The sequence below is a fragment of the Mastigoproctus giganteus genome, chromosome 5, assembly GCF_048544385.1.
Source record: "Mastigoproctus giganteus isolate SK-2022 chromosome 5, ASM4854438v1, whole genome shotgun sequence".
Classification (NCBI taxonomy): domain Eukaryota; kingdom Metazoa; phylum Arthropoda; class Arachnida; order Uropygi; family Thelyphonidae; genus Mastigoproctus; species Mastigoproctus giganteus.
In genome coordinates this window covers 60,460,977-60,487,712 of record NC_143579.1, presented here as the reverse complement: position 1 = coordinate 60,487,712, position 26,736 = coordinate 60,460,977, and the positions used below count along the sequence as shown (strand labels likewise).

Sequence of the window (26,736 nt, the reverse complement as noted above, 5' to 3'; positions counted from 1 at the left end):
CAATCTGCCTTTCCTTCTAGAGTTTATATATGTAAAGAAGTCTTTGCTGTGTTTCTTTGCATCCTTTGCCCAAGATTTCTCATAATCTGCTTTTGCTTGCCTAATCTCCTTTGTGACTTGATTACAATCTAGCTTACATCTACCATAGGCTTCTGTGTTGCCTGATAATTTATATGCAACCCTTGCATTTTTCTTCTCTGCCAGGGGGTCTCATTAGTTCATCTGACATCCATTTGGGTTTAAACCTTGAACAGTATTTCTTAGTTTGTATGAAAAGCCTAGTAGCTTCCAAGATTAATTCCTCGAATACTTCCCATTTAGAATTTGTTGTTTGTAACTTCATCAGTTGGTCCCACTGTATAGAATTTTAAAAAATCTCTGAGACCAGTATAGTCGCCTTTAAGAAATCCTTCCCTTTAATTCTGATGGTAGTTACACCTTTAAGTAAATCCCACATCAGTACACTGTGAGATCACTGTCACCTAGTAGTTCCTTTATCTGTAAATTCTTAATGCATGAATAATCACTGCTGACAATCAAGAGTATTACTCCTTCTGGTTGCCTCTGGAACATTCTGCTGTAGAAAACAATCATACAGCAAATCCACAAAAATCTTGCTATTGTGCGAGTGACCAACTCACAAGTTCCAGTCAACATCTGGGAAGTTGACTGGTTTACTGGCCCATTCGATTTCTCTGTATAGTTGTTCATTGTACTCATCAGAGTCATTTGTCCTATAACACACTCCTACCCTCATTTTGCTTTCCCAGTGCTTATTTCGACACCAAATTGACTCAACATTGCACTGGCCACCAATGTCAACTGGATGCACTTGCTTAGATTTCATGTGTTTCTTAACTAACAGCATAACCCTTCCTCCCTTGCTATCATGCTGTTCCTTTCAGTACACATTGTACTCCCCAAATTCCAATTCTTTATATGTGTGTGATACCACGTCTCTGATATCCCAACAATATCCACCTTTGATGTCTTGACCAGCACTTCAAATTAGTCAAATTTATTTACTATACTCCTAGCGCACTGGTGTAGATGCAGGTATACATGCACCCTAGTTACCCTAACACAACTCGTGTGTTTATGTGTCCCATGACTCCCATCAGTTCCTAAAACCCTGAGAAACTTGCTTTCCAGGCCTGCTGCTCATTCCAATAGAAGTAGTGCAAGAATCGGTTCCACCTCTGCCTGCGGCTACTGTTAATCTATTAGTCCATGAATCCCCCCCCCCCCTCCAAGCTAGCAGTTTTCCATCACACCTAACATTGTCTCGATAGCATCGGCAAATATTCTTGTATCCTTTCTATTTAAATGTATCCCATCACTGTAGATGCAATCTCTCCTGTTAACAAGCACACACACACCACACTGAGAAAAATTCTATCCCATGAGTCTTGAACAATCTCTTCAGGGCCAAATTGACTGACACTCATCATGTACTCCCTCCTATCGTGTCTGTGCAGAATTGCAGAATTTCAAATTTAACCCTAATTCGTGACTTTTTTCCAACACTGACCTCTACTTGTTAAGTAAGTCCACAGATCTCCTACACATAATGTCATTAGTGGCAACGTGTATAATAGAACACGTTCCTTAAGATCACCTATCATCCTAGAATATCACCTTTTGTGCCCTTAAAAGATGATATCTGCTCTACGTCATCAACTTTTGGCCCCTGGCACTGGTCCTATTTTGCACAATATATTCCCCATTTCCCTGACAATTGAGTCATAGACAATAACTAGCTCCTGTGGGACCTTTGCATTCTGCCCTGATGATTGCCGTTGTGTTGCCTGATGTACAAAAGTGAGCTCTTGTGTTTGCAGACTACTGTTGGAATCTTGTGGGAAACCCCAATGGACAATTATAAAAGGCAAAAAACAAAAGTGTTTTGTTACCAAATAAGTATTTTGGTATATAGAATAAGGTTAATAGATCCAGTGTTCAATATTTAATACTGTATATAACATTTTCTTAAAACATATCAAATCTTTTTACTAGAAACCTAGTTTTTGATATCAGTTGGCTCATAAACTTGTTTGAATTGCGGGGCAGATTTGGCAAAAATGTCTTTATCCAATTAGTCCTCTCCTGGTCTGCAATCAATCTTCTAGTGTCAATTTCACTAAAAAATATTTCATGTTTGATGCTTTGTGAACAATACAGAATCATTCAGATGATATGTTTAGTGCCTTTGCTAAGAATTTTAATCCAATCCAACAACCTTTCAAAACTGAGTCATGAATATCAATTTTTTTTGTAGCTGACAGTCATGGATCACCCAGAGCTGGATTCATCTTTAGCTACTATGATTCATTTTGGATTCAACAATCTGTTTCTTGATGGTTCCTACATGCAAAAATTAAAAAAAATCACTGATAATAAAATTTCACAAAAACCCATCAATTCACAGTATAAAAGTATTACATGCAGATGGATGATGTACTACTGGACATGCTGAATATAATAAGTGCTTTTTACTTATTTGTGAACACACCAGAAAATGGCTGGTCTGTAATAATTGCTTGATTAGTACCAATCATAATAACAGTTTACACAAACATTCAATCATTCCAAATACATAAGACAAACCTATACTTTTTGAATCTTCCCATTCATCCAGTTCTTCTGTAACCATCAAAACAAACACTGATGTCCGGTGCTTCCGTTCAGGGTTCTATTCAGAAATAAAAACATAAATAAATAAAAAAATACTGAGGAACTTTTTAATATTAAGAAACTTAAAAATTTAACCAAACATAAAATTTAATTGCACTTGTCCATTTTTAAAGGCCATCCAGATGAATTAAACCTTACTGAGAGATAATCATTCACAATGATTTGTTTTTTCTCAAAATATTCTTACACTCTTAAAAACTTTGGACCAAAATATAAAATACAAAATTATATAAACTAAAATTCTAATAGTAACTTGTTTGTAAACAGATCTGTTCCCCTTATAATTTAAGCTTTTACATAATGGATAAAAAGGTATAAATAAAAAATAGTAAAAAAAAAATTGACAACCCTACAGAAAAGAGAATATTAGTATTAACAGAATAGTGATAAATGATGCAAGGAAGCAAATTTATAACAACATCTACCAAAAAAAAAAACCCACACCACCCAAGACCATTTGTCAATTCCCTCTAACAATTTGTATAATTTTTCACTAATTTTTTTTCAAACTAGCCATCTCCACAATACTAGATGAAATATGTCCTAACAATCAGTTTTTCTCTGGCTGAAAGTAAATTTTTGCATGTCTCACCTTTCTCAATTTAAATTTATGCTCCCTTACATGTATCATCTGAGAAAGAGTAAGAATGCCATCGGCATTTAGTTTACTCAATCCATTTAAGACCTTACACACATCCTTGCATCACTTCAATCAGGTCTCCTTGTAGGTGCCTAGTTTCCAGATGCTGCAATTTGAAGAAGTAATATCTTTCTTGGTAAGTTTTCCTTAATAATTTTGTTATTTTTCTCTGCACCCAATTCAACAGTTCCACATCCTTCCTAAAATGAAGCTTCCAGAACTGTATGCAGCACCTAAGATGCAGCCTAACCATTGTCTTATACAATAGGATAATCAGATCCTTGTCCCTGCCAGCAAAGTTCCTATATATCATCGAAACTGCCTCGTGAGCTGTCCTAGCAATCTGTCTGCACTGCTCAGAAAACTTCATGTTGGATTGTACAATTATCTTTTAGTCTCTTGCCTCACCACCTCAAGTAAGGAACAACCCAATTGGTATGCAATTCTGGGACTATTGCTACTCTTATGTAGTACCTTGTATTTACATGTTAAACCTCAACTGCCACTTCTTAGCTGCTCTGCCCAAATTTTGTAAGTCTTGTTGCAGTAGTATGCCTTGATTCTTATCATTGATTCTTAACCATGCCACCATGCCAATGGAAGTTAATGACAAGAACCTTCTTGCTATTCCTTTATCTACAGCAGTAACTAACTTCTAATGTCACACTGCTCTAGTCTTTATAGTAGTCTTTCATGTGAAACAGTATCAATAGCTTTGAAATCTAAGTACACAATATCAAAATTACCTTTTGCATCCAGTTCCTTTGTTACTATATTGTAGTAGCCAATCTTATTGGTCAGACAATTAATTAATCTGCACAGTGATTGCTGTGTAATGGCATTCCTGTCAATGCACTCTGCATTACTCCTTTGATCACTGATTTCATTATTTTCTCTGGAACAGAAGTCAACTGTACAGGTCTATAATTATTGCTCACTTCTCCTTTTGATTCCCTCTTATGAATAGGGAAGACATTTGCACTTATCCAATCCAAAGAAACCTCCCCAGAGTCCAAGGATGCTCTCATAATTATGGCTAAAGGTTTAGTTACTTCTTTTAATATAACTGGATAGATCCCATCAGTCCCAGATGCCTTATTACTTTTATCTTCAACAATTTCTCTTACATTTTCCTCTCAGTTATTACAAAATCGTTTGGCTCCCAATTATAAATTGGTATACTTCTGGTATGGCCAACCATACAAACAATTTTTCACATGTGAATGTAGATGCAAAATAGTTATTTTTTATCAGCAACCAGAATAGGACAGGACCATCAATAGTTATGCCATTCATATCTAGTGGACAATGTGGTTCATTCCTTTCCTTCTCGTGTTAACATAAACAAAGAACTCTTTGCTTCTTTTCTTCACATTCCTGGCCAAAGCCTTCCCATAATCTGCCTTAGACTGCCTAACTCCCTTTGTATCTTAATTGCAAACTATTATGTACTTACTGTATGATTCTCCCTGCTAATTTATGATTATTCCATACATTTTTCTCCTTCGTCATTAGTCTCATCAATTCATCTGTCACCCATTTAGATTGAAAGGATGAAGAGTATCTCTTAGTTGGTATAAAAGCTTGGTAGCTTGTACAGTTACATCTTTGAATGCTTCCCATTTAGAATTTGCAGTTGGTAACTTTACCAGTTAGTAACACTGAAGAGAATTTAAAAATTGTCTAAAACAACAGTTACATCTTTAAGTAAATCTCACATCAATACACTATGAATTAATGTGGAATTCACAGGTTCTTAATGCATGAAGAGTCACTGCTGATAATGAGATAAAGAGTATTGCTTTTCCCTGTTGCCTATCTAATATGGTATAAAAGGCAACCATCCAATAAATTCAGAAAGGTTCTGTTACTGCACAAGTGACCAGTCCACAAGTTCCAGTCAAGTTAAAAACTTTCAAGTTAAAATCACCCATTATAAGATATTCTGATTTACTGGCCCACACTACACCTGTAATACTTAATCTTTCCTTTCCCAAATGGACAGAGGAATGTTTAAAATCAATTCAGAGATTCAAAATCCAAATTTCTCATAACTATCAAAAACAAATTCCTAATAACTATCAAAAACAAATTCCTAATAACTATCAAATTCCTAATGCCTATTTTCTATGACACATATACATGTGTATAAAGCATCCTAAATTAATGGATAATCAATGACCATGTAGCATTTTGCACTTAGCTCACAACCATCTCCAAAATAATGGAGAAATTCATAAACTGCCAACTCATAAAAAACTCTTAACTAATCAATTGATCACTCTTTAAGCCTCTCATTTGATTAAATAAATTAAACTTCCTCTCTATACCTCAAAATGGCAACATAAGCTCAAAGTTCACACAACACACTACAAGAATATTATCATATTTTGTGATGTTAACATGGATTTGAACATATGGCACAAGTAACTCTTCTTGCAATCCAAACATTGGCTACAGCTATTAGCTGTCATTAATAAAGATTCTGTTAGTTTCAACCCACTGGTGGACAAATTCTATAGAAAAGTTTGGAGAAACTCAATTAAATACTCCCAACATTTCTATGGCATTGGCATTTGCCTTCTAAGCACACCTCCATCTGGTTTCCCCTTCTGATTTTTGTAGTTGAGTAGTTCACATTGTTTCTGATCACTTGCAGCACATGATTATGGATGGCTGTCTTTAGTTTCTCATTTAATGCTGGAGTTCAAGGTTCTTTTTCTTAAGGTTCTTTCACCCATTCTTTTTCCAGAGCTATCACTATACCTCAATTATTCTCCCTTTGACTGGAACTCCTCTCCAGAGTTGTACTGATGGCAGTACAACTAATTACAATTTTCAGCTCAACAAAACCTGCTCTTCGCAAGTAACTACACCTTTTCAAGTAACCACTAATGGTTCAAATGTGATCTCTAGGTAATTTTCCAGTAGGGACAAACAAAAGAAAAAAAAAAAAAAAAAAAAAAATGTTAAATATATAGGATTGCAGGGGGATATTTTAATGTAGTAGTTTAAATCAAATAAAACTTGCACACTTTATTACATATTATTTTCAATCATGGGGATCATTCTGCTCCCACTGAAAACCAAGGCCAAGTACTTGGCATTAAGGATTGGGCTTATGATCAAATTAGAAACATATACCACAATACATGGTTTTGCCAAATTACTACTATCATCATCCAATGAATTCTGCCACGGAAGGTGGAATTTGTCTCTAACCTAAATATAAGCCCAAGCATTAACACTGAGTACTTGGTCTTCAGTGGGAGCAAAACGTTATCCATGATCAAAAATCAAACACAGTAAACCATACAAATTTAATCCTTCAAGTTTTCATTTCTTGGGGAAAAAAATCTACTGCACCCATGCTCTTCTCCACTCAGATTTCTAGAATCGTGAATTCACCCTACCACAGAATAGTCCCACATTTGAAGTTGTTCCGAAATACTCAAGCTCCTACTCTATACAGAAGAAAGCAGTCAGGTTGATTAATGATCATTCCTTACAAACTCATTACACAAAAATGTCCAATTGTTCTCCAACTTCAATAAGCCTTTGTTCTTCCATATTGGCATCTATCATTCCACCTTTCTTTCAAACTAGTCCAAAGAAATTCACCAACTGGTCTGCAGCCATTCACAAAACTCTGAACTGTGTACTAACTTTTATACTTTGTTTAACCATCTACTTTGTTCTTTGGGACAACTTTATGGAACAGTTTCTTATGTACATCCTATTTATAACAATGTATAAAATTTCATGTTCAACTTAAGTGTTTTCTGTCCTCTCAAACCGTACTTGTGTTTGGCATTGCCATTTAAAAAATAATAAAATAAAATGTTGGATGAGTTTCTTAGTTCAAAACTTAATGAAATTAGATGCAAGACCTTTGGTATCAAGAAGAAGCAACTATATGACACACTGCAAAGCAAAACAAAGCTGTTATGAAAGTATTTTTACTGAAAATCAATTGCTGGATTTGAAAAAACAAATTGGCTTTTCAGATCCAATCATTTCTTGTGGTGGTATTTAAAAGATAAAGCACAAAAACAGGCTCCAAACACTCAAAAAATTGAAAAGAAAACAAGTGAAATTCACACCATTTTGAAAGGTGTTCTTTTATCTGTAGTGATGTGCAATGGTGGGGGGGGGGAGGAGAATAAGAACTATCACTGATAACCATGTGATCAATTGGCATCCCCACAATTACTACCTTAGACTTAATAAAGAGAAAAGAATTTAAAAAGGCTAATGCCTTTTTAAATTCTTTTAAGTTAAAAGGACTTTAAAATTTTAACTAAAGCCTATAATAATTAAAAAAAAAAAGACTGTTAGCAATCAGCAGTCTCAGGGACCAGACATTTCTTTCTTTGCTCTCTTTTCTTTGACAGGTGGATAAAAGGCTAAAAGATTAGCAGTTTGGATAAAGAATTCAGTACAGTAATTTCTGCTTTTGCTAAATTTCTTTTAATATACTGTAAATTTAATAAAGGATTGTTTCAAGATTCACACTGAATACTTTACCCAAGGATGATGTGTCTCGGATAAAAATGGCTGTAGGCAACTCCCATGTGCATCATGAGTTCCTCACTTGCATAGCCTGCAGCATGTATTCAAAAGTCAATCCAGCTGATAATCATAGCTCAACTGATGATTATTTTCTTTGTTCCCAATGTAAGGAGTGTACTGATCTCAAATTAAAACTTGCTGTATTACTAAAAGAATCTGAGTCACTAAAGGAATTGGCACCTGCTCTTGGGGTAAATGTAACCAGGAGCTTGTCAGAGACTCAAGTGATGCACCCACAATTCAGGGTGCATCACTTATTATTATTCATGTAGCAATTAATGATATTAAGCACACACAAACTGACAACTGGATAAATATAGGGCCAAGCTAAAAACTGCTGCAAGTTAGGTCACAATGTGTCTGCAGTTCTGCCCTGGCCTGATAGAACTATATGCTGAAAGTCTTGTGGATTGATTAACTTAAGAATTGAGAGATTCTGGAAGGCTTTTGGGGGGAAATTTTTTTATCAGTTTTGTCCACACTCGTAGGTAGAAAAAATCTATTTTTTTGAGATGGGATACATTTGAACAACAGTTGTGTAAATGCTCTTGCCAATATCACTGAGGAAGGATCACATCAATTCGTTGCAAGACAATTTGGTGCATGACATTTCCCTATATGAGACAACTGGTAGCTATGATGATTTGGTGAATTCTTTGGGAGAATTCAGTGTATGGCAAAGCAAGACAAAAAATGCAAACTTGTAACATTTCATGCTGTAAATGGTAAATTTAGTAATCACAATACTTCTTGATATTTTATAGTTTTGATTGAGTATACTATCCACCTTTCTTTTTAAATGCACATTCTACTTTTTTTAGGTGATCCTATTAAAAAATGCTACAGGCCGGTTAAGAATTGGGATACAAGAGAACCTTGTTTGTTGTTGTTGTTTGTTTGGTTGGTTTTTAGGAGCATTAGCAACTAAGGCCATATTGCTCCGGAATATGCGGTGGTCATTCCTTGACCTTTCCGCATCCTCCGTATTTGGTGGTGACGGGCTCGAACCCCGGTCTAATCAAGAAGCGTGTGCTACGCACTGCTGCTCCTTCCCACCTGGCTACGGAGGCGCCACAAGAGAACCTTGTTTGCACTTTATTTTCACTTCTGTAAGTTGCTATGTTATGTTATTTGGTTTTTAGGAGCATTAGCAACTAAGGCCATATTGCTCCAGGGATATGCGGCGGTCATTCCCTGACCTTTCCACATCCTCCATATTTGGTGGTCACGGGCTCGAACCCCGGTCTAATCAAGAAGCATGTGCTACGCACTGCTGCTCCTGCCCACCTGGCTACGGAGGCGCCTTTGTAAGTTGCATTTTTTTTAGGAAATATACATGGGGGAGTTGCATATTTCATCATTTGCAAAAAATAGAGATCATTAATGGATGCCAGCATCTATTAATGTGCATCTTTTGATGTTCAGCTTGCAACCCACACTAATTTTTAATGAAAGAAGCTAGTAGTAGGATAGCATTGTGGATGGGTTAAGAGTAGGTGGGTAAGCTTCCCTGAAAATTGTGTAGGGTTGGAATTGGAGTCCGACCCTACATGGAAAAGCTCTCTGAGGCACTTTCTCCAGGGCCCCTTGACAGTTCTCAATGCTCCTGACTAAGGTATGGTATGCCAAAAGACAGTTAGCATGGAGGGGAGTAGTTAAAAGGTGTTTAATTTTGCACAAACCAAACAAACAAGGTTGTGAGGCATCTGTATATAATGGCTGTGAATTGCATATATTATATTATCTGTATGGTTCATAAAAAACCCATGTTACTGGGTGGGGGGGAACCAAGCACCCACCCATAAAAATTCCTCCTTCATGATGGGATTCAGCCCTCAACCAATTCGTGCTCTTGGAAAGCACAGAATTCAGTTGAGTAGGTATGTTAAAAAATTTAATAAATAATCTTTATCTGGATTAAAGGTGTTACAATATGGTTGCAGTTATGCTGAAATAGTACAAATTCACTTCCCAACCTGCCCACGAGAAAAATAAGCACGAATCCTTTTATACAAAATAAATAGATAAAAAATATCATTATTTTCTTCTTTCTAAATTTCTGCATTCCTCTTTTCTAAGTAGCCAAAATTTCTCTTGTTTCCTAAATCTTTTAATTCATCAATTTTGTTAATTTCTAATCTCTGTGTGATACACAGAATTATTGAGCATACACCAAATTGTCATACTCGCCAAATTGTCATAACCACCAACTGTCTTTTACCAAATTGTCACATACAGTGAAACGACATTCACCAAACTGCCTTGTACACAACTGTCTTTGCACTAAATTTTCATGTACAGTGAATTGTAATGCACCAAACTATTGTACAAATTGTCTTGCAATAAACTCTTGTGGACTCTGGGAAACAGCTAGTTAGGGGAGAACAGAGGTAATATATATAAATCTGATGATATGGTTCAAAGTAACACCTGCACACATCTCAAAAATTCTTGTTTGTTGCCACAACAACTGATACTGGAAAGATGTCCTGAGAGCAGTAACATTTAAAATGAGTGGGAAACTAATACTAAACCACAATTTTTTTAAACCCTTATATTATTCACAAGGCCATCAATGAAGAATTTGAATAGAATTTAAAATATGTGCAGCGTAAATATGCATAAAAGAACTTCACAGCACAAGTAGTAAACTCAAAAATAAAATTTAATGAGATATGCATTTAATTTAAAAGTTTAGGAACCGGCACATATAATAACAGAAATTAAGGGGAATACTGCAGTTTCCATATGGCGCATAATCCTCTGCCAAGCCTTCTTGTGTTGTATTATCTTATATTAAAAATAGCAAGAAGTCTTATGCTGGTAAACCTATTTATTTGCTGATCTGGATCTGTTTCTCATGGGTATTAGAAGGAAAATGGTTGTTGTCTGCTGTTGATCAAGAGGTTGAAGGTGTTGTCCTGATCAGCTATGAAAAGGCCTGAGCAATACTGGAGGTAGTTTGGTAATAATTTCACTTGGTGGTTGGTTCTCGGAAGTGGCCCTCTGGTCAAAACCCTTAGTAAACATCTTAGGTGAATGCTTTTGGGGGGCATTTGCAAAAAGTGGTTGCCAGAAGATTGTTATATAGGATTAGGAACTTGCTATGCTTCTAATATATTTTTTTTATTAGTGGTTTGGGAGGATAGTCATTTCCATTAGAGCCTGGGCTTCTTTGAAATCTTTCCTCCTAACATGATATTCTACATTGCGAATCTGGAGCTGTTTTGTCTTGAAGAGGTACTCTTTGTTGATAATATGGATAGCAACATTGCTCCCTACTCCACTCATCTTATCAGCCCAGTAATTCTTGTACTCACTGATTTGACACTACCCACACTGGCAGCCAATGCAGAACACAGATGGCAATGGGTAATCTACTGTTCATTGATAGAATTATGTAAATATCTAGCACCAGGCACCATGACAAATACTAGTGTACACTAGGGTATCAAACCAATGAGCTTAATGATGCCAGGTTATCAAATGTGTGTGTGTGTGTGTGGGGGGGGGGTATTTTCTCAGCCCTCTGGGCACTAAAGGGGGGAAAGGAATCATTGTGATAGTAGAATGACTGATGTCTCTGTAAAATATAGGATTTGCATAGGAATGGAGAATCTGATAGGGATTCTTTTAATATTTCTGAAAAGAGTGAATTGGGGATATGGGTGAGTCTATCCGAGCTTGCTCTTTTCAGAAATATTAGAAAAACCCCTATCAGATTCCCCATTCCGATGCAGAGCCTATATTTTATGAGGCATCAGTCATTCTACTAGCATGATGACTCCTTTTTCCCCTTCCAGCATCCATGGGCCTGAGACAGTCACAAAAGATTGCAGCCAAGAGGATTACCTCCCAGAACTAATGGGCAACACTTTCAGTAACCCCTTCATCTCCAGAAGCAAATGACAGCCATTTTCCTTCCAGTGCTCACACAAAGCAGACCCATAAATGAAATTAAAATAATAGAAAAGTTTCATAATAGTAAGTTTCTTTATTCATAAAAGTGAAGAAAGAAACTCATCATCAATGTGAAACTTTTCTGTTATTCTGTCATTTTTTAATTTTAAGCTACAAGATGAAGGCTTGGAAAAAGCAGGGCATAATGTGTGGTTGCTGTAGCATTCCTCTCAATTTTGGTTTTTTAAAACCATTCCCAAAATTTACAAATAACACATATATTTTCAAATGTATAATCTGTCATGGAAGTATTTATCTTATTTTTTACATTAAATTTTATTTATAAGTTTTTTACTCATCATTTGCTAAAGTGATCTTTTATTAAAGTTTAAAACTTGTGTGTTCAAATACCTTAAGAGTACATATATTGTAAATTTATTTTTATCGAAATTAATATAAGTTCTGGCTATTCTAAATTAAACTTGTCTGCATACAGTGTTTCTTTTGACAATTCCAACAGTATGGACAGATTTTTAGCCCTTGCCTGCAATTATGCCCATTTGACACTATTCAACACAGGTCTTCTTATAAAATGAACATGCACTGTTCGTTTTATAAGAAGCAGTAGTATTCGTAGATGTGCTAATAACCAATCACAAGCATATGGAGTTTGAAATAAATATGAAAAGTGCAAAGCTCATCATTCTTGGGGATCAGGAACAGTGGAAACAGGTTATATGGAGTAATGAATCACATTACACTGTGGAAATGATAGGAAAACACTATTACCCATCCTGTGTTGTTCCAATAATGAAATTTTGAGGAAGTGATGCTATGGTATTGGTTTTTTTTTTTTTTTTTTTTGAAGTATGGACTCTGTCTCTTTGGTCACTATGCCTAGAACTATCACCAATGCAGTATCCAAATCTGCTATCAGATATTTGTTCTGTACCCACAATTAAGTAGCAATTCCAGCTAAAGCTTACAGCTTTGATACACCTAGCTCAGACTCCAATTTTGATCATTCCACAAGCAAGCATAGTGAAACTGAAAGTACTGATGAAGCTGAAGTCAAGTCAAAGAAGGCCCCAACAGTTTACATAAGCTAAAATGAAAAATTTGGTAAAGGACCTAAGAATTCAGCAAACTCTTAGGCTCTTTCTTGGCTGAACGAAAAGAATCTGCTGTCACCTGGCAATCTCACATTCTAAAAAAATGAACCACAAAATAACATACTCATTTAGTGAGATAACTAAGTACAGGTGACCCCCGCTTAACCCTGATAATTCGTTCAGGAAAAACAGGGTGCTAAATGAATCCGTGCTAAGCGAGCGCTGCATTCCCATAAGGTAACGTGTATTTGTGAGTTGCGGTCAGTGCCACAGGATATTTCCTAATCAATAATAAACAGTAGTGAAAAGATGCACAAATGTCGGTCAAAATATTTAATATTCAAATATGTGTACATATAAAATATTCTGCATTACATACATATATAATTATGTGGTAACTACTTATGTACTTACTACTTACTTACTTAAAATTCCAATTAAAATCATGGATTTAATTGATTTTAATTGATTTAATTTAATTGATAAATTTAATCATGAAAAATGTGTCAATTTTGGGTTGTACCTTGGCCCTCTTCCTGGTAAACTAAAAGGGGTATTAATTTTAAATCCCTTGCAGCATTACCACTCAACAATAAAGTCAACTGATCCTTCGCTGCTTTGAAACCTGGTATGTTTTTTTTTTTTCTTCTTTCAATATGAAACTTCTTTTAGGCATTTGTTTCCAAAAAAGTCCTGCTTCATCTATGTTAAAAACTTGTTGAGAAGTATAACACATAATACCCCTCATCAATAATTTTAACAAGTTCTTTTTTGAGAGTTTCGGCTCCTTGATCTGCACTTGCGGCTTCTCCCTCTATATTCAACCAACCCTTACTAGTTTTAAATGGTTCCATATTTTTTTTTTTTGGTGAGTTTTCTTCAGATCATATAGGCTAATCTTTCTCTCTCTCTCTCTCTCTCTCTCTCTCTCTCTCTCTCTCTCTCTCTCTCTCTTTTTATAATATTTAACTTAACTGAATTCTGCATTGGATATTATCTCCAATAAAATTAGTTCAAGTCGCTGCATTTCAATCCTAATAGCTGGCCCAACCCTAGTTGCTTGCAGTGGAACAGCTGTCTTTCTCGCTGCTAAAATTAATTCTTTATTTTTTATAATTGTTCTTACAGTTAAACTTGCCAGTCCTAAATTATGGCACATCTGCCTGTTGCTGACTGGAATTCATTCGCTTCAAAACGTCTATTTAATTTTCAAATTCAGTCTTTTTCTTACATTTATAGTCTTTGTACTGCATCCAGACGTTGCTTTTTCATTCTTATCTGCCATTATTAACTCTTCGAAAATGTAACTACGTTGGTTGCATTAATTATGATACAATGTTTGAGTAAACTGTCTGTTACGCACGATGTTTAATACTGTACTGAGTGATGACTAGACTTCGGATAAATGCACATAACACAAATATTACAAGCAATATACTTGATAATTTTTTTAAAATGTTGATCTAGGAACTACGTAACAAGTCACCAGAGTGTAATTAAATTAGCGTGGGAGAAAATTTCTCAAGTCGGCGTGGAAAACGTTTTAAGCTGTTTTGCTATTTATTTTCAAGATATCAACTCCATCAAGTGAAACAATTTCGTTAAATATGCCAAAAATGCAATCGGTAAAAGAGCGTTATAGTGATTTGTGACAACGTTATAGTCAGATATGGGTTATAATGTAAGAACAGTGTTATAGCAAACCAGCGTAAAACGAACTGCATTATAACAGAGCCTGCTGTACATATGTACATTACTATTTGCTCTTAATACTCTGTACTTAAGTGTCTGATTATATTCAAAATCCATAATTATATATATATATCTTGCTAAGTAGTTCATTTCAATTTGTTTTGCTAAAAAAACCTGATGTAATAGAGTAAAATCAATTATAGAATTGGAATTAGCACCTAAAAAAATTGTAAAAGTTATTTGCATTAAATTTTTTTTTTTTTTAAATGTATACCAGTGTCACTATGATAAACACATATGCAAAGGATAAGAATCACTGGGTCACTAATTGGGTTACAAATTCGATATATGAACAAAGCTCCATAAAATCTACAGTATATGAAGGGCATTTGAAAAGTTTGTAGCCTGAGGACAAAAGGTTTATCTGAGGAGTCTGTTAACATATTACTTTTCAACAGGTCCCCTTTGGAGTCAATACACTTTTGACAGCAATGCTGCAATATGTTGCAATGCTGCAATATATTCCGACTGCAAAGAAAGTTTTCTATTAAGCCTACAAGAATGCATCCACTTCAGCAGTGATGTCACTGTCAGTCAGAAAATAGTTGCCAGACAGGTATTTTTACAAATTAAGAAAGAGGTGAAGATCTGATGGTGCTAGATCTGGTGAATATAGGGGATGGCCCAAGATTTCAAAGCTGCACCCGCAGCCATGGCAATAACAGACTTGTGAACAGCCACACTGTCCTGATGGAACAAAATTCCTTTGCTGAGTTTCCCTCAGCATTTTTCTTTGATGTTTTCAGGCAAATGCCTCACAAAGTCTGTGTAACATGCCCCCATAACTGGCTGGCCTTTCTGAAGGTAGCCCACTAGCAACATTCCATCATCATCCCAAAAAAACGTTGCCAGCAATAACTGACTTAGCTTTCTTTGGAGAGGAGAAGAGCTGTATTTGCACAGTTTGGACTGCTCCTTTGTCTCTGGCTCAAAGTGATGGACCCACACCTCATCCATGGTCACAAATCTTGCAAGAAAGTTTGCTGGATTTGTTTGAAAAAGATACAAATGTGCACTGACTTGATCACTCTTGTGCATTTTTGATCTGCTGTCAACTTTCAGACCCATTGTGCCGATAACTTTTTCATAGCTAGAAACTCCTTTATTATGTGGTACACACATTCAAATCAGATGCCGGTAAGATAGTGAAGCCTTTGGCATTAGTCCCTTTTATCCCAAATACTGGATGACTGTAAGATGGCTGATTTTGTTCATCTTTCTCATTCACATAAGTTTGTTGACTTCAGGACCTGTAATTAAAAAAAGTCACTGAAACTGCACGAAACTTGGTGGGTTACTGTTTGAAGTGTTACACATCAAGAACAGAAATTTTTAACATGGTACCACTGCCCTTCAAACTCAGACCATGAACTTTTCAAATGCCCCTCATAATGCTATTGAGAATGAACGATCTTTGAATATTTATTTTTCCCCTGATGGATGAAAGTTGCTGTGTTAATGTTGTTTACAAACATGACAACTGAAATACATTGTGTACACCTAATGCTTCACTTAAGAACATGGGATGATTAACTCTTATGTTTCCCATTACTAATTATCAGCAAGTCAATGATTTTTCTCATTAACAGTAATAATCTTCTGAACCTAACAAACTTCTCTATGCCATAAATTAATTAGAAAATTCAGACATTCCTTAATTATAAAATAATTTCATGTATCATATGTTACTTCAAAGTTCAAGCCCATTAAGAATATTTACTGCTCTAAGGAAATTTTCCATCCTGCACATCAGCTTTCAAGTGAAGGGGACTACATAATACAATGTAATGGGATTGTAGGGGTATGTTTCAATGCAGTAATTGAAATCAAATAAAATTAATACCATTTACCTGCAATCAATGTAAATGAGAGAGAGAGAGAGAGAGAGAGAGAGAGAGAGAGAGAGAGAGAGAGAGAGAGAGAGAGAGAGAGAGAGAGAGAGAGAGAGAGAGAGATTCTGTAGTCATTAAAGAACAAGAGTCAAGTACTCTTGCTTTATGGCTTACATTCAATTTAAAGACAAACACCATAATCCACAGTTTTTGCCTTAGCTGCTTTTATATTTTTAATTAGTACCAGTATTATTAGTGGTAAAGGATGTAAGAAAGCATGCTTATACAGCATCAGACAAAAAAAAAAAAAAAAAAAGTCAGTTAATGTATGTAGTACATTATATTTCAGGCACGTTCAAGCTGCTTCTTAAATTAATTAATTTTTTTTTGATTTTCTTTAATTAATAGAGGTGTTAAATAAATATAGTTATCTCCTTACCAATTTAACAATTAATTATTAAAATTATAACTTTATAGAATACTTAAACGATAGTTTCATGTCCTCTAATCTTAGACATTCAGTTTAATTACAACTTTATAATATTTATTACTCTTCAACTGTATACCTTTTTTTTTAATCTCTTTTCTCTATATACACGTATCTCTTCACATGTGACACCACATTCACGAGTCTTATATAACAATGCACAAGAAGCATGCATGGACTGTCTAAAGCTAACAGCACTGCATTAAAACCACAATTAATCTGTTAATTTCTTTTTTCCAAACAAATTGTAAGGAAAAAATAAATAATCACCAGATTTCTATTTGTCAGATTTTAATATTTGGGATGGCCCAACAATCTTTCTAAAATAACTACACAGAAAATTTTGTGAAAATCCATTCACTAGGAACTGAGTTGTTACGTGTGGATGGATGGAGAGACACACAGATACACAACTAAGACAACAGACACTTATGCATATACAATCAGACCTATCTTTAACGAACTTCCATATGGCGAAATTTTCTATGTAGCGAACTTTTTTTTTATTTCCCCTAGGTCATTACATTGAAAATAGTTTCCATATAATGAAGAAAATTTCCATATAACAAACTGATTTCGAGAGACCTGGGTACGCATTGTTCGCACCTCTGGCCTTTAGGCAATAAAGCTGATGCTGTAGAAAGCACGATTTAAGAGCTAAAAGGATTAAGCATTAATCCCTTTAGCTTTTAATAGCTAAAGGCTTTAATTCCACGAATTAAGAGCTAAAACATTTTACAATTTAATGGTGCCTGTAAAACCCTGCAGGAGGAAACTGGCCAACCACGGCATGGGATAGAAAAGGATGCAAGTTTGGAAGAGACCTTTGCCCAGCAGTGGATCAGCAATGGCTAAAAAGAAGTAAAACCTATACAATTTATACTCTACTATGCTGAGAAGTCCACGTTGGTCAGCTGTCCACAGCCATTGGCAAAGATTAAGGCATATTCCAGATGCAGGCATTGGCTCTAGTCAACCTATTTTCTACCGTAAGCATCCTATTAGAGAATTAGGAAAGAGCGATTTTTCCTTTATCTCGGAAATTCATCTGTTGTTTCGAAGAAATGAGTCATCCACACTTTCACTAAATTTCACCTGTCTCTGTTTACATGGTAACTACAAGTGGTTCCTAATTTCAGCTTTGTTTTAACTACAGTGTCTAAGAGGAAATCCTTGAGTGTAGTGTGAAAAGATGGAAGTGCTTAATAGTGTAGATTGCAGTGTTAAAAAATAAAGAAATCGCTTTAAAATTTGATGTCCCTGTCAGTACTGTGTCAACCACTCTGAAAAACCTTGTTTCTATTCTCCAACTGTTTGAGGAAACAGGACCCAGTTGGAAGCGTGCGAAATTATGCCTTTGGGAAGATGTAGATGAAGCAGATTTTAAGTGAATGAAGTTGATTCGAGACCAAAACATGCTGATATCAGGGCTATTAATAAAAGAAAAGACTATGGAGTATGCATCTTTTCTGGGACACAAAACATTTCAAGCCAGTTCCTGGTTGGCTGGACAAATTTAAGCAGTGTCATGGCTTACTCGAAAAAATTATTTCTGATGAAAGTGGAGTTGCAATCGAAGAAGACTACATCCATTGGAAAGAAACAGTTTTGAAAAAAAATTATGGAGGACTACGAGTCCAAAGACATATTCAACGTTGATGAGACATGTCTATTTTTTAAATGTTTGCCAAACAAGACACTGACTTTTAAAGGTGACAAATGTTTAGGTAGTAAAAATAGGTGGAGAGAATCAGTCTTGGTTGATGCAAATATGGCTGGTAATGAAAAACTGAAGTTTTTGGTAATAGACAAAAGTAAATAACCCCAATGTTTCAAAGCAGTAAAGTCGTTAGAAATTTTTGAGCTGTGGATTTTAAATTTCAATAGAAAAAAGTGACGAAAGAAAATAAAAAAAGCGCATTGATTATCGACAACTGCTCTGCCCACCTTCACTCGGTAATTTCAAAACTTACAAGTGTGAAGCTTGTTTGTTTTTTTTTATTTCTAAATAATTTGTCTTAACTGCAGCCAATGGACCAAGGCATTATCAAGAATTTGAAAATGCACTATCAAAGGCGCATACTGAAAAAAAATTATACTGAGAATAAAAAACCAAGCAACCTATAGATTCTGTTATAGATTTGTGGATGTGCATATCAGAGTTGCTGAAAGTGTGGAGTCAAGATGTGACGGAAGCAACGATTAAGAATTAATGGAGATGCGAAGAATAAACTACTAGAAGACATTGGGCAATCTTGGGAAGAGTTCCACGCAAGGTTTGATCAGTGGAGAAATTGTTCCTGACAAATTTTTAGGAGTTGATAATGATGTCATAATAGTTAAAATCCGAGCAACTCCCAACATTTTGGAGCATATTTAAAGAACTAGCGACAATATTGACAATGAGTTGGATGAAAATGAGGGCAATATTAAACCTTCCAAACAAATGTCGGCAGCATTTGAACTTTGCATCGAGGCCTTCAGTGGGAACAAAATGTAACAGAAAATATATCTGATTTAAAGTTTAAACAAATACGAACATTTTTATGAACGGTGTACAGTAGAAAAAATCCAGTGTACAACAAAAAATAACCAAATATTTTACAACATAATTCTTAAAAGTATACTAATAAATTGTGGGCATCATGTAAGCAGCCAATTCTTAATATGCAGATATTAATAAATTGTTTTAAAATGTTAGAAAATTTATTCATTCCCACTTCTTTCCCATATTTCTGAATTTACAGTATTTTTCCCTGTTGAAAAAGTCATATTTCTTTATAACGAAATTTCTGTATAATGAATTTTTTCAAGGGAACGATCGATTTTGTTATATAGAGGTCCGATATATATATATATATATATATATGCAAACACATCTGAAAAAAAAAAAAAGTGGTCTCTTAGTAAACATATGACACACTGTAAATAATGTATTTTATCTACACAAGGCCAAGCAATGTGTGGAAGTAAAATTTCCATTTAAAAACATAACTGTTTTGTGTGCTTTAACCTAGACCACAGCAGTTAAAATCAAATTTTTATTTCAACTACTGTAATTAAATATAGTGTGCTTACCATTCACCCCTAGAATTGGATGGTGAGGAAACTCCACACAATTTTAGAAGTGAATGGTAGACATAAGTTATGTTTTTAAATGGAAATTTTCCTACCAATATACTACTTAGCTGTTTGTGCACTTAAACAAAATATATTATTCAAGCTTTACATATATTTAGAGAGTGCCCACCAGCCAATGAAAAACAGTAAATTTTGAAACCGCTGGCTTAGTGGTGTCAAACATTTTTAAATGAATAGCAGATCCGTTTTTACTTGGGATGCTATACAATTTGAAGAGATATTAGCAATTTACACAGAACTATGGATAGATAATAGTACTTGTCCCTATAAACTCAAGCCATAATGTGAAGTACTTTGCCTTCACTGAAAGCAGAAAGATCTTTTCATGATGAATCAAATTCCAGTAAGGTACACAATTTTATTTGAAAACTATACAGTGTCCTAGCTAGCACACTGAAGTTACAGATTACTGGAATTTTACTCAATTATAGAGGTAAAAGCATTCTGAAATTTGGACTGACAAAAGCTAGTCTCTTGAAGAATTTTTCACAACACAACTATATAATGTAATGTAGTGAAAAGTTAACCCCAGGGGCTCACATCTGGTGATTATGGACTTGGCACACCCAGGGTCCTGAGCTGGATATCATCACTCTTCTCTTTCTTCCCTTCTACTTCTGGTTCTCTCTCTCTCTCTCTCTCTCTCTCAGGGGTAATTCAGAAATTTTTTTTTTTTTTTTTTTTGCTGGTGCAGAATAAGTTTCAGGCTTCCTTGCATCATATGCTAATAATAATAAAAGTTCCTCAAAAGACTCGCTTTTGTCAGTCTGTACATAACAAAATATGTAGTCACTACTTATATCTATTTGGCCTGACAGATTACAAATTCTTCTTACCTTCTTTACAGGTAATTAAATACTGTTTCTATTATTTTAATAAGATAATAGGTTATAACAAATTTCATTATCTGTACTGTTAGCTTCAGAGGGAAGAGAGGTTTCCCTCAGTAGCTAACAGACAGCTAACTTTATCTTCCAATCTTTTCAAAAAGGAAAATACTAGAACTTGTCCCTAATTTTATTGAAAACCTGTCGTCCCCATTCCCCCGCAACAAGTTTGGATCTGAATTCATTTGTCTACCATCCATTAGCTTGAAATAAAATATTCCAATTTAATGTTTAATCACATTAAAAAGACAATACAAACTTGGTTATATTTTCATGAGATGCAAGTTCATTTACAACTTGTTAAACTGTTGACAGAAAAGTAGTGCTAAACAGCTTAAAGGCATTGGCAAAAGACAGTGTTGAAAATGGCATTATGCTATTTCAACTTTAACTTTGAGCTGGCAATCCTCTCTCATCTCAAAATGCATTTAAGAATTATTTAACTTTTTAATTGAACAATATCACAACAAACCTCAAATGCTCCAAGACATCGTCCTAATCTGCCACGTACTCCAGCTTCTTCCATAACTTCCCTAATAGCAGCCATACTGGGTTCTTCATCTGGTTCAAGTCCTCCACCTGGTACTATCCACCTGTCCGGTGTTTTTCTGCTTGTCACAAGAAGAACCTGAAGATGGTTTTGAAATTCAGAAAAAAACATTTTTAATGAAAATGTAATTTTAACTGATTAAGTCATGCTTCAAATGAAACATGACCTAATTCTTCATATAAATAATCAATATACCCAACAAACTTCTTTATAAAACCACTTACTGTATATATAACCACTGGAATCACTCCTATTTTAAAAGCAATGGAAAAGGGGAGACTTTCCATGTGACAATATGTTAAATGTAAGTTTACTGCACACCACCCACAAAAAGACATGAATGTACAGTACAACCATAAAATCTGGGCTGAGTTTTTATTTTCTTATTTATTTTTTCCAGTTGTGCAATGTAATCTATCACTGAACTGAGATTATAAAAAAAAAAAAAAAAAAAAAAAAAAAAGGAATTCTGGAAAGGGAAAAATCAAGGATGGCTGCTGGAATGCATGAAGGGCACAGATTAGATGCTAGAATGTTAGATATAATGAGATTATTCACTATAAATCCTTGAATAAATGAAATAAGACAAAGTACATGAGAGTATAAATTAAACCAAAATGAAGAAATCCTGTTATATTCAGGTACCTGGAAGAACATAAAAACAGTTAAGTTTATTAGGGGGGAAAAAAAGCAAAAGTGCTCTAAGAGAATCATACTAGCAAGCTTCAACTCTACAGACAAGAAGAGACTCATACAGTAAAAGCCTGAGTGGAATAAAGACACAAGGAAATTCATTTTTATGGAAGGTTTCAAAATTGAACAGAGAAACAACAGCCAAGAAACAATTTAAATAGGATAGGCATACAAAATACTGAAGCAATTAATAAATGTATATGGTTCACAAGCTGTTCATAATTCAAACAGTATTTATATCCAAACACGTTACAAAGCTACACGGGTCTCACCAAATGAAGAACCATAAAACAAAGTGACCACACTGCAAAAACTAAAAGATGGAAACACTCTTCTGGCATAATAATAATAATAAAAAAAAAAAAAAGACAAATGAGTTGCTGATTAGCGTAACTGCTTAAATATAGAAATTAATATAATTACAATATAAGAATTATCACAGAAGAAATGGTTCAAAGTATAAAAATTTGAAAAAAGAATAAAAGAAATAAGGTAACAATTTTTAGATTTAAAAATGACAGTGAAGGAAAAAAGAACACAAAAATGGAAAAGATGTAAATGTATCTTTTTTTTTTAATTTCTAATTGCTGAATGTAAGCAGAAATTTTTTTAGTACAAGTATAAACACTTCTTTGAAGGAAATCTCCAACAAAAAGATCGGCAGAGTCAGGGCACATCATTTCATATAAACTTGGTTAAAATTATTATAAACAAAATGATATCATAGAGCACTTTAGGGCTATAAGCCTCCAGTTGCAAAATAGTTAACTGGCATGTAAGTTAGTGTAAGTGCATCATTTCTACACACAACCAGCTACTAAGTAACTAGGAATTGGCATCAATAAGTACATTTCATATTGTGAATACCTTCACAACAAGTTACCATGATATTGCACTACTTCGAATAAGTAATGCTTCGCCAATGGAGAAGACTACTGTTACTTATTCGAAGTAGTGCAATATCATGGTAACTTGTTGTGAAGGTATTGACAATATGATATTTACTTAATGATGGCAATTCCAAGTTACTTAGTAGTTGGCTGTGTGTAGAAATGATGCACTTACACTAACTTACAAGTCAGTTAACTATTTCAAAACCTGAGGCTTATAGTCCTAAAGTGCTCTATGATCTTAATTACTTGCACACACTAGGCATCTCTCATATTGTGGAGTTATACTTTGCAACTAGGTTGTCATCATTGCATTACCTGCCGACCCACCGATGAGTAGCCAACAAGCTCCAAAAAGGTGCTGTCTAGGTGGTGGTATCCTTCAAGAATAAGTAACAGTAATCTTTGCCATTGGTGAAGCATTACTTATTCAAAGTAGTGCAATATCATGGTAACTCATAAAGGTACTTTATGATGCCAATTCCTAGTTACTTAGTAGCTGGCTGCATGTATAAATGATGCACTTGCACTAACTTACACATCAATAAACAAAATGTTATCGACAGGCTAAAGCAAATGCTGCAACTATGAGCAGCAGTGTACTGCCAATCAAGTAATTAATAGATGTGCTCTATAATTAATGATGGGCTTTCTAAATGAGAACACCTGTTCATCACAATTTATTTAAATAATATATAATTATTATTATACAGTAGAGCATCAGTTATCCAGAATAATTGATGTCAGACCTCTTCCAGATAGCCAAATTTCTGGATAATAGGACCGAAAATTTTCCAGTAAGATTCAAAAAATTTAATCTTACCTTACAATTAAATTAAATAAGATTGATTAAATTTTTAAAAAAATTATAAACCAATCTCAAAACAAAAACATCCAGCCAGGTATTTTTATACAAAACAGGAAAATTAGAAAGATTTTTTAAATGCTCTCGGTTTTTTTGACTTACCAATAACAAGCATGGACAATCTGTGCGTCCCAGTAGCAATTTCACACATAGCAATTGCAACTCACTATTTTCTCATCTTAAAACTTGGTGCAGGCATTTCTTTTAGTAGCTAGGGCTTTTCTCAGTAATACTTTTCATAATAAGCCCATCAACATTATAAACGTTTTCTTTCTCATAATTTGTTATAATTAAAGTAACTTACTTTTAAAGGATACTGCTGCTGATTCGTCTACAGAAAGTTTCTCGCCTTGAATATCTAGTTCACATATACCGTGTCTCAGTTTAAAGTGCCTTTAAAACCTTCATTACCTATTAATTTTTGATTAAAATCCAATGTTTTTCACACAACATTGAGCCAGACACTGGTTCACATAAACTTCGCTCTGAAGAAAACAAAAAAATAAAATGAGTGCACTCTCTGAAGTGACATTTTCAGGTTTTGACATGTCTTTTTCCTGTTGGATCCTCCTCCATTATCCATAATCGACAAATCCTGTCATAACATTGGAATTTTTCTTGATGTCGTAAATTGTTGTAGTCCCCACATCAAACTCTTTGGAGAGATTTCCTAAATTTTCACCTTTTCTAATTCTATTAATAATTTCCGTTTTTTGTTGCAATGTTAAAACTACATGTTTTCTTTTTGTTCACATTTTATCTTAAAAAAAAAAAAATAATAATAATAATAATAATAAATTGCACAGTTTCAGGCTGATATTATTCTTACCGAATCTGGAGCTAAACAATTCTGAAACTCAGTCGTTTCCGAGAAAACCCAGTAGTCTCTGTGATTCTAAAGAACATTTCTGAAGGTCACAACCATAAAACAATAAAAACAATTTGCAATTTTCGGTTTATTGGGTTTTGTGTTTGTACAATCTGTTACAAACAGTTAGTAAACCCGATCTTTTGCTTATTATAATCAAAATTCAATTTCCAAAAGTGATTGCTTAACTGGCACTTATGAATCTACTGTAAAAAAAAAGAAGGAAGATGAGCCTTTCAAATTATTCCGGATAACCAACATCCTACTATAATTATTTAGACTCTCCACAACCCTGGCAGTAAAACTGCTATGAATAAGTCTGAATCATCAATCTGATTTAGTTTGCTATGGTAATCGATTTACAAAATGGAACTGGAAGAATTAACAACTGTTGGTCTAACAAATTTACAAATCATTTTTCAACATGTCAAGGAGTAATTACCTTATTAATTACCTGACATTGTAACAATCAAAAATGGGACATTTTTCAAGGTCATCGCTATCTCTTCCTTCCTTCCTTCCTTCTCTGTGAAACTGCAATAAAAATATCAGCCATTTTTAAGAAAATGGCCTCTTCAACATCCATATTTTTTTGCTGCTTCACTCAAAAACATATTTCTGAACAAGCCTGGATGATGAGCACAACTCAGATGAACATTATGTTCTATGATTAATGACATGAATAAGCAATCAGCAAAATGCACACATCTTCAATTTGAAATGCTACATCTATTTTTTCATTTATTTCTAGTTCTCATGCTTACCTTTCCTGCAAATATTTGATTACACTGCATTTCCTAACATTTGAAAAATCATATCTACGTACAGTAGAGAAAACAAAGGTTCATCTTTCCAATTTTTTTTTTTTTTAATACATGCTAAAACTTGCATACAAGGGGAGACTGAAATGTTTCTTGCCTCTCATAGAAGGAATGCTGGAAAGTTGTGAAACCTATTTATTTTTCAACATAGTCCCCCCCCTTAAGTCAACACACTTTCTGGCATAATCCACTAGTTTTTGTAACCTGCTCAAATAAAATTCAGAAGATTTTGACTCAACCCAGCTGTTGACTGCATCCAACACAGCATTGTCACTGTTGAATTTCTATCCTTTCAAGTCCTTTTTGAGATTTGGAAATAGAAAATAGTCTGATAGAGTCAAATCCGGTAAGTAGGGTGGATACTATAATAGCTCGAACCCACAGCCATGCAGTGTTGTCCGAGTCACAAATGCTGTGTATGCGGTGCATTGTCTCAACACAGGATGACTCCTTTGGCCAATTTCTTGCACCTCTTGAGCCTTGATTCCTTGTGTAAATATCTCAGTAGGTTAGAATAATACTAGACATGAAAGTGGCACTTTGCTCCAAGAAATCAACCATAATCACTTCACCTTAGAAGATGGATGCCATGGCTTTCTCAGCTGACTTCTACACTTGAAACTTTGGGGGGGGGGGAGAATAGGGATCCCTCCAGTTTCAATTGTTCTTTTATTTCAGGGTAAAAGTGGTACACCCATTTTTGTCCATAGTGACATTCTGCCCAGAAAAATTGAGCTTCATTAACTTCAAAATGCTGCACAATCTCATGACAACACCTCACTCTTTCCCGCTTCTGATCTGGCCATGGCACTATAGCCTCAGTTGCTTTTGCGGCAGAAAAACAGAAACCAACGAACCCACTTCTGACCTGCATTCAGTGATTTAGAGACACACATCGAAGAAATCATCTACATTTCTAAAATATTCACCATAACATTGTGAGCTTGCTCATGGGAGATACTGAATGTTGTCTCAATGTGCTTCAATGTTATTCTGTGGTCTTGAAGGGTCAAGTCATAAATGACATCCACA

General features: G+C 34.8%; 1 protein-coding gene across 3 annotated transcripts in view; it reads right to left on the bottom strand.

The window, feature by feature from the left end:
- Window positions 1–26,736, bottom strand: part of LOC150085437 (diphosphoinositol polyphosphate phosphohydrolase 1-like) — a 132,544-nt gene that overhangs the window by 13,458 nt on the left and 92,350 nt on the right. For 2 of the 3 annotated variants that reach the window (XM_090373242.1, XM_090373244.1), the window contains 2 exons: window positions 21,490–21,645; window positions 2,608–2,692 (listed from right to left, as the gene is read on the bottom strand). In XM_090373242.1, the coding sequence (XP_090229368.1) occupies window positions 2,608–2,692; window positions 21,490–21,645 (241 nt within the window). The remainder of the gene's footprint in view (window positions 1–2,607; window positions 2,693–21,489; window positions 21,646–26,736) is intronic. The other variant, XM_090373243.1, reaches the window with a different exon arrangement.